At 38.3% G+C, this 13,783-nt stretch overlaps 1 protein-coding gene across 1 annotated transcript in view; it reads right to left on the bottom strand.

The window, feature by feature from the left end:
• Window positions 1-10,245, bottom strand: part of rims4 (regulating synaptic membrane exocytosis 4) — a 55,739-nt gene extending 45,494 nt beyond the window's left edge. The window contains exon 1 of the mRNA XM_047347790.1: window positions 9,044-10,245. Within this exon, the coding sequence (XP_047203746.1) occupies window positions 9,044-9,140 (97 nt within the window). The 5' untranslated portion in view covers window positions 9,141-10,245. The remainder of the gene's footprint in view (window positions 1-9,043) is intronic.
• Between the last annotated feature and the right edge of the window lie 3,538 nt (window positions 10,246-13,783).

A 13,783-nucleotide genomic window follows, 5' to 3' on the forward strand; every position in this document is an offset into this window, starting at 1 on the left:
TAGCTGTCAATCAATTTAGTTCGAATTGGTGCTCATTGAAATCATTGGTGCTCTCTCACACACACACACACACATTGGTATTTCTATCCTTAAGGGGACATTGCATTGACTTTTATTCATTTTTCATTCGGTTATGTGGCCTAGCCCTGACCCTTACCCTTACCTAAACTTAATTCACAACTTACTCCTACACCTAACCCATTACCAAACAACAGCATTTTCCCTCATTGGGACCAGGCTTTGGTCCCCACAAGGAGCAGTGGGTCCTCACAATGCAGGGCATTGTCAGAAAGTAACAAACGCAAGACCACACACACACACTATCATTAAACCTAATCATTACCAGAACATACCTACACTCAATTTACACCTTAGTCCTTAACCTAAACCATAATCTTAATACAGCAGTTCTTAAGGAGCAGTGGATTCCCACAATGTAGTATATTAGAAAATGGGCCTTACGGTGTAAAACACACAAAGAAAAAAATGAAAGAAAACCTATCTTTTCTTTTCTGTGCAAAATCATTACTATGATGTACAATGATGTCTCAGTTGATCAAAAATGTATGACAGCTAAATTTTATACATAATAATCAAAAATAATCATTTATGATGAAGAATGTAAAGAGCTATGTTAGTATGGTAAGGTCTTTCACTTACTTAAAAACTGGAAATATCACACTAGGAACCCAAAAAAGTCATTTTCATTTGCCCACTGAATTCCTAACCCTAATTACTGAAAGAACGGTTTAATCTACAAGAAACAGTGATCAAAATGTCAACATACAGGCTCACAAAGGTTTAGAAAACTGAAATTGTAACTCAATGTTAGTTTCTGAAAGCACTTTTTTAAAGAGTCAATCCAAGAACTGAAAACTGAACTGAAACTCCTGACCCAATAAAATTAAATTAACATTCAATAAAAAAAAAGATTTTTTTAAAATTATAGCCACATTTAGCAAATGCACTTAAAAACTATTTATATTTCGTGAAAACGCAAAAGGATGGCACTTGAAGCACCATTTTTGTAATTTTAAACAAACCATATCTTAATTTTTTTTTTTTTTTTTAGATGTGAGCAGCATACAGCATGAAAGACTTGCAGCCCTCACCAACATGTTCTCTTTGAGGTATATTGTAATGTCTGAGTAAAGAACTGGAACTTCCCAGTGGCAAGTGCGGCCACTGATGTGCACCGCTGTGTTATGCAGCTTTTGGAGTTCATGGTGGGAACAAGCACAGTTGCTGTTCTTGGATTAAACTACAACACACTGAAAAATGCCCTATTGGCTGCCATATATGCCCAGCTGAACAAATGAACACCTGCAGCCCCTTTTTCCCTTTTCTCTGCCTCTTTCTCTTCCTCCTCCTCCCCTTACTCCCTATAGAATAGACCTCCTTTCCAGGCAGTCCATTTTTTAATCCTGACTTTTCTGGGTCGTCTCTTAAGCTCAGAAGCACACAAGAGACTTATCTGTTTTCTTTTAGTCTGACATCTTTTCCGCTCTACTGTACTCTTTACTATAACTCTGACATCAGCTACATATGTTTTTTTCTGTCTCATTATCTGAACTATACATCATTAACCACATTCATAGGAGCCCAGTTGGGAAAAGACTTTCAGCTGTTTTTTATTTTATTTTTCTGCTTTTCTCTCTGCAGGTGGCGGTCCTCTGTATGAATTTACAAGAGTGGAAAATAAAGTTAAGACCTGAAAACAAAATAAAATAACCAAAATTCAACATATGCAACTCAAAATTAAGAAGATGGAATACATTTTTACAGAAGTAAAGTAAATCAGCTGAACCTCTTTGAATCACTTTACATACGAGGAGTTCAAATCAAACAACAAGGGGTGAAGAATAATTTTCCAAGTTTGGAAAACAGCATTAGTAAGATAAAAATTATTCAATAAATGTTTTTCAGATTTTTTAGTTTTTAAAGATTTTTTTGCGGCACTAGCGGCCTTTATTTTTTCTTATTTTTTACAGTAGGTTGACAGGAAACAGGTGCAGAGAGAGGGGAAGACATGTGGCAAATGTCACCAGGGCCAGGACACGAACCCAGGACCGCCATGTCGAGGACTGAAGCCTCAATACATGGGCTGCATACCTCTACACCATCGGCACCACACCCCAATTATTTTGTATTCAAGTTATTTGATTAATATTTTTTTCAGACCCGCTATTCGAATACATAAATAGTCCTCTTTTTTCAGGGAATTTGAAAAAGAAATGGCCTGTGGGTTACTACTGTGATGCCTTAACTTAGCTTAATCAGGCTGTATCTCCTGGCTGATGAGGCGATGAAGCCATGCATGCAAATTCAAGAACCCCAAAAAATTTAAAATAAAATAAAAATAAATAAATAAATAAAAATGTTCATTCGTCAGGAAAGTCTTCTTTAAAATGCCACAAACATTATGGATATGTTTCAAATTTGCAGAACTTGGACAGACAGCTATATGTTTCTAGAAATAATGACAAAGATTTTGTGCAATGCAAGGATGGAAATACACAAAAGCTCAGAAATAAAGATATATGTTCCAGCAATTTCAAGACTAAGTTATCATTGTTGCACCTTTTGTTTGTAGAAACCAAGCCTGTGCCAGGGTAGAACAATCAGTTACCTGAAAAGCTATTAAAATATTCATTATCCGCAGTGTGCATTTGTGGTTTCACATCTGAACAGCATGATTTGGTTAGCAGAAACTCCAACATTGTTTGGCTTGTTTGTGCAGTCCTTTCCCATTTACAGCCGATCATCTTGTGCATTTTTTGTTGTCTTATTAATGTGTTATACTCTCCTTTTCCAGAATAACATCCGGAAACATTAAAGAAAATTAGAAAAACACTCAGAAATCATACAATTCCGAAGGTCCATTGCCCCTACAAGTTTTAATACATCCATTCATTCCTTATAAACACCTTTTTTATAGTAAATAATATTTTTCTTCATGTAAAAATATTTTTTGATTTGCTACTTTGAACAGCCAAACAGGAATAAATCCAGAAGAAACACCAAGCTTAGATGTTTCATTTACTGAAGAAGGAAACAGAGTGGAATAAAAATTACATGCATGCTTCACTCTGCTAAATTAGAACACTTCTCACTCTTCTTTTGCTCCATTTTCATGTACAAAAACACAGCTGAATGCAACAAGTGTACACTCGACAGGAAAGTGTGAAAACTGACAATGAGAAGCAAATGAGAACCTGAGAAAGTCTGGAGGACACCAGACACCAAAAATAGAGCAGATATTTAGAAACTTATAAGATTTCTTTGAACGTTTAACTTTTTAGGGGGAGGGGGGATTTGTCCCTCAGATGTGCAGGTGCTGAATGCTGATATAGAGTCAGGGGGATGAAACGGGTGGATCGATGACCGGCTGAGTGAGCATTCAATTTGTCATGTCTTACATTTACGACCTAACGCAGGTGATTCATCTCAACAGTCAGTCTGTCGCATAGAAATCAAACACCTGAGATGCCAGATAACACATACAGAAGGCAGTGTGTGAGAGTGACCATATGGGAGATGTAGAGACATGTGCATTAATATTCTATTTTTATTTATTTATTATATTTTACTAATCGAGAAATCACCTAAAAGCTACTCTATTCAGTTTTAAAAGTTCATTTTGATTAATGCTTGATCAATTGAGAGATGTTTAATGGAAAAACAGTTGCACTGCATCAGCTTGCATCATGTTATAACTTTATTTTCCCAAAAGCATCAGCTTTGGGGTGTTGTTGATTAGTGGAAAGTGTAGGACAAGTGATCATCTTGCAATCAGAATCAGTTCAATTTGCTGAAATGCCATTGCAGCAACTCAAAATGGCACACAGTTGTTTGTATGGCCCCCACATGCTTGAATGCATGCCTGACAACATTGGGTCATGCTCCTTATGAGAAGACAGATGGTGTCCTGGGGGGTATCTCCTCCCAGGGCATCACTGAGCTCCTGGATAGTCTGAGGTGCAACCTGGTGGCGTCGAATGGACCTAAACACGGTGAAGAGATGTCTTATTGGATTTAGGTCAGGGCAGCATGGAGGCCAGCCAACCACCAAACCAAACATGCTGAACAATGTTGCAGGCAGCATGTTTACTGCAGCTTCTCCAGACCCTTTCATGTCTGTCACGTGAGCTCTGAGTGAACCTGCTCTCATCTGTTAAAAAAAACAAAACAAAAAAAACAGTTGGCCAAACCTGCTCAGTCCAATGTTCTCTGGCAGTGAGGACAGTTGGGCCCTCAGGCCATCCTCATGAAGTCTGGTGGAGGTCCCTTTGTAGAATTCTGGCAGTACCCATCCTGTTCCTCCTTGCACAAACGAGCAGATACCAGTCCTGCTGACCTTCAACGGCTGTCCAGCTTTCCTAGAACAACTCCCTGTCTCCTTAAATCTCCTCTATGTTCTTGAGACTGTGCTAGGAGACACAGCCAACTCAGGGTCCAAGTATAGGTTCATACTGCCATTTGTATCACTGACCCTGGTCAAAAGCAAAACTACTAAGCAGTCAAAAAAAATTAGGAGTGAAAAATGGCTGCGGCCTCCACCTGCAAAACCATTCCAGTTTTCGGGCTTGTCTCATTGTTGCCTCTTTAATAAACCTGTTGTGAATTTCATTAACACTAAAACAGCGGAAACTGATTACAACTCCCATTGCTACTTAACTGACCAGATACATTTTCCAGAATTTTAACTGACTTGATATTACATTCTATACTTTTATTTTTTTGAGCAGTGTATACCTTGCTTCTTTGAAAAAGTATCTTCTGAATTAAATTCTAACATTAAATTAAGTTGTTTTAATAGTCCAGAGATTAGTGTGTTGGGAGTTCTTATTTAAAATATACATTTTCAACTTCAAGTTCAGACATGGATATTTCTGAGTTCAGAAATCTCAGTTATTATGCCAGTACAAATAAATGTGAGTTTCAAACTAGTGGTTCACAAACCAGTGGTTGATCATTTATTTATGTTCAAGGATTCATTCTTATTCTTCTTGATAAGATGTAGCCACAAGCTGGCTGGGCTCCCTTAAGAGTGTTCTGAGGTGCTTGATCTCATTCCATGTGTGATGCTTTAAAACCCTCTCTTCTAGCTGCAGCTTTTTGAATATTCCACCAGACGGGTGTGAACACAAGCATGAACAGGACCACGGAGAGCAATGGGAGTGGAGAGAAAACAAGTGGTAAAGCAATTAAAAGGCAATTTGTGAAGGAAGGACAGAATTAACCTGCAAACCGGATTTTCCAACCAGAGGGCAAATGGCTCGAAGAGAATGAAAGTCCGACAGAGAGACACTTAAACAGAGAGGCGGAGAGTGAGAATTAACCTGCAATCAGGCCTCTATTTAGCTGCAGTCAACCACAATCAACCATATTAGCATTTAATTAGTCTGAGAGCCACAAACCACGGCCTGCCGCTTTGCTCTGATTACCTCATACACTTCTGTCAAATCTGTGTGAAAGCGCTGAGCATCACCTGTGTATCCGAGTAAACACAGAGGCACATGGAGTCACACACGTGTTTCACAATTTGTGTTTTCAGACATGGTCATATCACTGGAGTTAGGCAAAACTTCGTGGAAAAAAAAAACTCAGCATTATTTTCATTATATTCAATGAAAATAACTTTAATAAACAAAAGCTGGTATTTTGGTAATATTCTGAGTGACATGACCTGTTCTTTCTATCTGTGCATTTATGCTTTAAAAAGCTGAAAAAGCTTGTACTGACCACAGAATCAATTCGATTTTTAAATGTAGAACCCTTATCAAATATTATCCCGAAGGTTTTAGCAGTTTTAAGTCAAAGCATTAACATCTGTAGTGGTGTTGCCGTCAGATAAAATACGTTCAGTTTTTTCATACCAATCCTTAAGTTTAAAGTCCTTGTGTTGAAATAAAAAAGAAAGTGCCTGAGTATGAGGACGTTTTCTTGCTGTATGAAGAACAGAGTAATGCTAAACTGCCCCTCCCCAACCTGTTGCAGACCACCGCAGGTTAGTATGTGGAAAAAGGGTTGATACACTTTCCTTTGCTTACAAGACATACTAATTTGGCTGTTTGTGGTTTTCTGAACTGAACGTATTTCCAGTCAGTCATGGTGGGGAAACTATAGTAGCTCCACCCATCACTCCTATTAAGCTAACACGGTTTTAAAACTACAGACTGCAAGTTATAACATGTTTGTTAAGCAGTCGATTACCTGTATACACAAGTTACAGTTTGTGTAGTCCTGAAAGTACTTTTTTCATTTAATGGCTAACCTGGGCTGTACTGATTATCTTATAACATTGCTATCAAGCATATTGAGATATTACTGGAAATTGCCAAATAATTAGAGAAAATCAAGTGTGCAAACAATGGCCTTATTTAAATTAAGATATTAATAGATCTTGTGTTTGTACAAAAACTGCATCAATATTTATGTTTTATTTGTTACAGATCATCTCATGAACATTGTATTGTATTGCATTGCAACATCGACTTAAAGCTTTTTTTTCTCTACTCTGGAACCGTGTTAATATTGCAGTCATTTTCTCAGAATGTAGAAGAGTTTCCAGTCAACTTGTTGGCAATAAGTATCAAGTCATCCTTGCTTGTAAGTTCAGCTCTGCAAAAAAAAAAAAAAGCGTGTTGAGAGCGACAATTTTCCCCTTCCAGTTACATGGACACTTGGGCTGATGCTGCCCCGACTCTACACAAGAAGATTATACATCTTCCAGTTCCCTACTGACAATAAATATTAAGAGGATTAGCAGGTTTGTCACCTGCACTGATTTTAAAAATGTCATTCTCTTTATTAAATCACGTGATGTCTGCAGGTTAAATGCTCCTCTCTGGTCGACAGTAGTAAGATTTGCTACAATGTGTGGGTTTGGAGACAGTGGCACCAAGAAAAAGACAGGATGATATGTTTAGATTTTGGGAGTGACCACATTGGACATGATTAGAAATTACCAATCAAAGAGCCAGCTCTACCTTTGCTGTTTGGAGACAATGTTAGAAAGTTATAACTGTGATGGGCATGTGCATAGGAGAGACAGTAGACATATTGGATAAAGGATGTTGAATGTATAGCTGGCAGGAATCAGGAAAAGAGAAAGACCACAGAGAGTTTTATGGATGTGGTGAAGGACAACATGCAGAGGGTTGGTGCGACAGAGAGAGGGATAAGGTGGGGGTGGTTGAAACGCGTCGGTCACCTCGAAAAACTGAACTACAAAACAGCTACTAAGACATACTGTATGTTGTAGCCATAAGATTATAATCAGCAATCTACATGCAGTAAAATACGCATCACTCTGAAACTCTTTCTGGCTTGGGGTGGCTAGTCGAGATATTAACATGAAAGCCGTAAAAATATCATGACATTCTGCACACGCCACACATGAGCTGCTCACAGTGCATCGTTGGATTGAGCAGAGACTATGCTACTCAAACATTGCTGAAACTAACAGCAGAGCTTCTACAGGGATGAGAGACCCTGCAGAGTCAGGTAATTATTACTTGAGGAATTTAAACCTGGTGAAGCCTGGATAATTTTACGTAAAATCCATAGAACAACCAAATAGTGAGTTAAATTAAAAATTAAAAGCAAATGAAGCAAAGTTAATGAAAGATTTTCTGAAATGACAGCCTCCAACGTCCGCATCAAACTCCACCTCAGCATTTCTTTTGTGCTACCTAAAACTGCTAAAAATGTTTGCATTTCAAATTAAAACATTTTTGGGAATATCTTTTGCCCATTACAGACAACAAAAATGCAGAGTCCAGATTAAACAAAGACAATGAGCTAAACAATCATTTTCTGCTGTGTTTGCACCCTAGATTCACATTCAAACAGACTAAGGGCTGCAGCCGTATGTGCAACAAAGGCTGGTTTTATAAAGTATTGACTGACTAAATGCACCCAACACTTTTCAGATATTCAATTTGAATTAATTTTGAATGTGTCATTTTCTTTCCACTTTACAAATTATGTACTATTTAATGACACCATATCACATAAGATCCCAATAAAAGTTGTGATTGTATTGTGGCAAAATGTGAGTAAGTTCAAAGGGTATGAACAGATTTACAAGGCACTGCATTTTCATGTACCATTTGATGTTATTATTATAACCAGTTATTGGTATGCCACTAATATTTCACCTTTTCGAGTAGAAGTTCTAATTTTAGTCTGGGCAGAAACATTATTCAAATGAACAACATGCAGAATATATTTCACACTTTATTCCAAAGACTGCTGTATCCACATAAGTAATATATAATATATATACATTTTTTATTATTATCTTTGTTTTCTACATCAGATTACATTGAAAAGATTATCTACTACTGCAGTTTTCCAGACAAGATTAGAGTGACAGGAAATCAGGAGTAATAAAATCCAGCCAGATCAAAATATGTTACATCATCATAAAATCATACATTAACAGGCTCTTCCTCTTCCGTTCATGCTCAAAACTTTTTCAAAACGCCTTGGTTTTAAACAGAATGTATGTTACAAAAGCAGGATGGCCTGATCCTAAAAAAATATACAAATTGATGGATGTTTTCATGTATAAAAATATGGTAGGTGTTCAACTAAGACCCAAATCATAAAAAGAATAATGCAGGTTAGGTAAAAACTACTTAATCAGTCTGATATTTGTGTTGCTTAGCATATTTGTAAAGTCCAAAATGGTGTGTCATTTTGTTGTGTGACTGCAGTTAATTGTACAAATACTGATGTTTTCTGTTGATAAATTATAGATTTAGGATCACAGAAGAGTGATTAATCCTCTTATAACCTCAAATGTTTAGCTCCAGTTTTTAAAATTACATTCCCTGCAAAACGTGCATTAAGCTCTTTAAAGATTTTCGTCCAAAGTGCACATAATAGAATTAAACTGCTATTTATAAAACCCTAACTTGTGAAAACAGACAGGTAAACAATAGGCTATATTGTGGCCCATGATTTCTGAATGGATCTACCAATGCTTGCTACAAATGTGCATGTTGCTGTGTGTATGCTCATTTCCACTCACCACCATCGTCCTCATCGAAGGAGTTCATACACGGGAAGTAGATGGCGAGGGCCTCAAAGGACGCCGAGAGGCTGATGCGGCTCTGTGATCTCTCCATGTAGAGGCCCGCCGTCGGGCCCGGGTCGGCCGGCTTGGCCAAGCGCGGCTGGGCATTCTTCACGCGGAGTACGGCTCGCGGCGTCTTGGACGGCTGTCAGCTGCCCCCACGGCAGATCCACTTCACCCCGAAAAGTAGAGTCGGAACAAGAATGCCAACACCGCCTTAAATCGGTGCAGAGATTTAGTTGCAGCACTTTGCAGCAAAAGTTAAGGAGAAAGTAAGGTTTGAATGATTTTAAAGAAGCAACCTCCACAGGTGCAAAAACATCATAGAAAAAAGAAAGTATTCTAGCGAGATATGGATGCTCGCTTTCTTCGTGTTCATCCAGTTTTTGTTTGAAAAGAACATCTGCCTGACATTGCTAGTTTTTCTTGATTTCTTCTTTATTATATACTTGAATACATCCTGCTCTTTTACCTGTCTTCAGAAGTCATTTCATTGTGGATTTTCTGGCATCACTTGGTGACCCTTATCTGCATCTTTACACGGATTAGGTTCGGTGTTGCTCTTTGCGATTCACAGCTTACCTCTGAACTAACATCCTCCATCTATTTTGTGAATACAAATGACTTGTGGTCTTTGGTTTCTGCAAAACGATGAATGATAGGAGAAGATGATGATGGTGGTGAAGGTGATGTTCACGCCTTGAACCGTGTTGCTTTCCCAATTGAATTAAAGATCTCTCTTCTTGTCGCCTGACATTGTTAGTTCCTCCTGCTTTGGGCAGAGCAAATGCTTTTCTTGCATTCAGAGAAACTGTCTTTCCAAATCCACAGATGCCAGCTTTGTCTCAGATCAGGTGGGCTACCAGCAACAGTTGCACCTAAAGGGCAATCTGTTGCTTCTACCTGCCTTTGGAAATGTTTCACAGATTTATCAGCTGTTGTTAGAAATGTTCAGAAGCTCCTAGCGCCCTCAGCAAGGTTCGTTTCCAGGCTTCTCCGTGGCTCGTTGGTGGCTCCGTTGCCGTGTCGATGCTCCTCTGTCTGCTTCAAAGGCAGAGAAGGACAGAGAGAATGGTGGAAGAAAAAGAGAGGAAGAGGCTGCAATGTTTAACAGCATGAGTCTGAGCGGACTCATTCACTGGCGAGCAGCATAGACAGAATGGGTGAAAGGGAGGGAGAATGGAGGAGGGTGAGCAGAGGGGAGAGTTAGCAGACTGCTGCTGCCAGCTGGACCAATCAAAACGTGGATGAGGGAATATGGGTGTGGCTAGGATACAATCAAGGCGGTGAAGGGCAGTACAAGTTTATAGTGTTTCCCCCTCTCACTGAGTTCTGCTGCCTTCTTTTATCACTGATCAAACACATCTTTCAAGCTCTGTCTAATCCAATAGCATCATAACAACAAAGATGGCTAAAGAAAACGTGAGCAACTCCAATCTATGTAATAAAGTTTTTAGTCTAATCTTGTGTGAGTCATGGACAAAAACGGACCTGGTTCAACACCAGAGCAGCCTGATAACTGAAATATTTGCTTCCTATTCTACTTTTAGAAACTGGTAACCAGCAGTAAACCTGCAGTCTGAGAGAAGAAAGCCCTTTTAAGAACATGTGGAACAATCATTTAATTATTAGGAGATTTGAGTGAGAAGATTTTTTTATTGGTTGGGACAACGTTCTTCAGAGTATTGGCTAGGCTTTTCAGTCTATTCTAAAAACCAATAAAACAGCTTTAAACAAATAAAAGACAGACATCTTTTTATACAAGCCTACATTGTCTTTGGACATGACTCAAATGACTGAGTTGTGCAAGGCCAAGGCAGACTTATCATTGCAGTCACTGAGGAGAACCATTTTGTAAAAAGACAATGAAACTATGTCCTACATTAAATAAAGAAACAATAAAACAATAGTTTGCAAACTAATTGTAGGGTTACATAGTACATTATTTTTTTCTCACTCGTATTAGCCATCTGCCATGTAAGGTATCACACCTGCAAGTTGCTCTCATTCACAGCATCCTTGGGTTTATTTTCTAGGCCACAGATATTCTAGCAACATAAGCAACTGGACTGAAAAGTTGCCAAAAAGGCTCTGAACAACTCTGGTAGTTCAAAAAACACAAAACACACACATAAAAGCCAGCTTTGTGAAACATATGCTCCAGGTGCCCTAAAGCTTGACAGCAAACATTTTTCATATACTGTACATCTGTTAAATCTACTTTTTAACTACTTTTTGGATTTTAAATGTTCCATTTATTTAATAGAAATTGTATTACCTTTTGTACATCACTTTGCCATAATCTATTCTTTAAAAAAAAAAATTCTTCCTTTCCTCACTTCTCCGTTTTGGTCCGTCTTTGACTGCAGTGTTCATTTCTTCCTGCTTTCTGTGCAGCAGAAAGACAAAGGGGGAACGAAAGAGCCTGTGTAATCAACATTGCTTCACAGGGCTCCATTCATCTCTCTGCTTCCATAGATAGAAGCCATAGGCGACACATGCACACACACAAACACCGTGATAAATAAACACATACGGCACTGACTGAGACAAATGAGCAACTTCACACAAGAGCACAGAGGAAATGTGATGACTCATGTATTTTTCACATGTAACCACACACACACACACACACAGCCACAAACATAAGAAATATACAAGCAAAAGTTGGCAGAAATGACCAAGTTGTTTATGCGTAAGGCACCGAAGTTTTTTCCACAATGTCAGTTAGACAAATGACTGGTCAGAGAACAGCGAGGTACTAATATATCACATTGCATTTCTGAAAATGTCACAAGTGGCAACTGATGTCAGCAGCTCCAACACACTCCAGTAAAATAGTGTGTGAAATGTATGATCTTTGCTTCTTGGAAAATAACTGCTTAGGGTTTTTGTTTAGTTTGCCTTTTAGGTTTTTCACTGGTCAGCATCATCTTCTCACAGCAAGAAGGTTACCAATGTGAACATCAGCTGGGGTCTTAATTGACCTTTTTCACTCTTTTGAATATCGGGCTGTCCAGGCAAAGGATCCTGCTCAAGCTATTTTTATGAATGTTTACAGGCTTCCCAAAATCCAAAGCAAACTTTTTCAATGACCTATCTGTGATATGTGTTGATAACGACTGACTAATCATTCTGGGAGATTTCAACATCCATGTTGACAACCCCTAAAACAAAGGCGCAAAACAGCAATGTGATACACTAGCCAAAGACATATTATAGGAAAAAGCTTTTTTAAGGACAGTTCAACCAAGTTTACTCTTTCCTTTCCAATGTGTCCTGTAACTCAGTAAACAAGCTAGTAGATAACTTCCATTCTAAAATTTCAGACATCATTGATTCCATTGCTCCCATTAAGGTGAAGGTTGCCTCTTCTAAAAAGAAATCTCAATGGAGAAATGCTTCACTGGTAGGAAGTCTAAAAAGGGAGTGCCGAAAAGCCAAACACAGGTGGCGAAAGACTGGACTTCAAGTTCACTATGACATCTATAAAGAGAGACTTTACAGATATAGGCTTTTAACTCAAAATTGCACCTTTGTCAGTAGCACCTGAACTCCACTCTACCAGGGTCTGCAAAGAATTTCCTTTCTTCTTTACTGACAAAATTCAGAAGATTAGAAGAGTGGTCCGTATATCAATATCAGATCCAGTACCAATGTTGTGTCCAACCAAAACTAATTGTGACAAAATGACAATACTAAATAAACTACAAAAACCTAGAAGAAATTGTACAATTAAACTCCTCCTCCTGCTGTCTCAATCTTTTACCCACAGCTTTCTTTCAGTTTTGCCTGTTATATAGCTTTTGATTCAAATAATAAACCCATCCCTTGCGTCTGCTGTTTATAGGGCCTGGGGAAAACACCTATTATTAAACCACTTTTGAAAAAAAAAATTATCTGGACAAGTTGCCATTGCAAAATATATTATTTATCTTTAGTTGAATTGATTACTGCAACTACGTCTTCACAGGTCTGTCTAAAAAGTCGATCAGACAGCTGCAGCTGATCCAGAACGTTGCTGTCCGCTTCCTCACTAGAACTAAGAAAGTGGAGCACATCACCCTAGTTCTAAAGTCCTTTCTCTGGCTCCCTGTATCACAGAGAATACACTCTAAAATACTTCTATTAGTTTATAAATCACTGAATGGCTTAGCACCAAAGTACACTGATGATTTGTCGTCGTATCAACCTTCCAGACCACTTAGGTAATCTGGTTCAAGTCTACTCTGCATACCCAGAATCAGAACCAAAAATGGCGAAGCAGCCTTTCAGTTCTCGTGCTCCAGTAATCTGGAACAAATTTCCAGAAAACTGCGAAAATGCTAAGTTTTTTTAGATCAAGATTAAAACCCATTTGTTTAGAGTTGCTTTAGATTATTCTGTTTAAATTAGCCATTATTATATTAACCAATATATTTTGGTTAAAGGTTTCTACTGGGGATAAAGGTTAATTATTATTTTCCACCTTGGAATAGACAGCGTTAAGGACCTCACTGTCCACAGTGAGAAGCAGTTCAATGTAAAAGGAGGACGATCCAAATGTATTGCCATCACAAACAAGGAGTAAAATTGGAAGGGAGATCAAAAAAAATTACAAAAAAGGTTAGAGAACTGCAGCTAAGACTGTCATGGAGGTCACCAAGTCTCCACACTACCAATTAGATACAATCTACATGCCAAACGATTGTTTGC

This window comes from Girardinichthys multiradiatus, chromosome 20 (assembly GCF_021462225.1).
Source record: "Girardinichthys multiradiatus isolate DD_20200921_A chromosome 20, DD_fGirMul_XY1, whole genome shotgun sequence".
In the NCBI taxonomy this organism is placed as follows: domain Eukaryota; kingdom Metazoa; phylum Chordata; class Actinopteri; order Cyprinodontiformes; family Goodeidae; genus Girardinichthys; species Girardinichthys multiradiatus.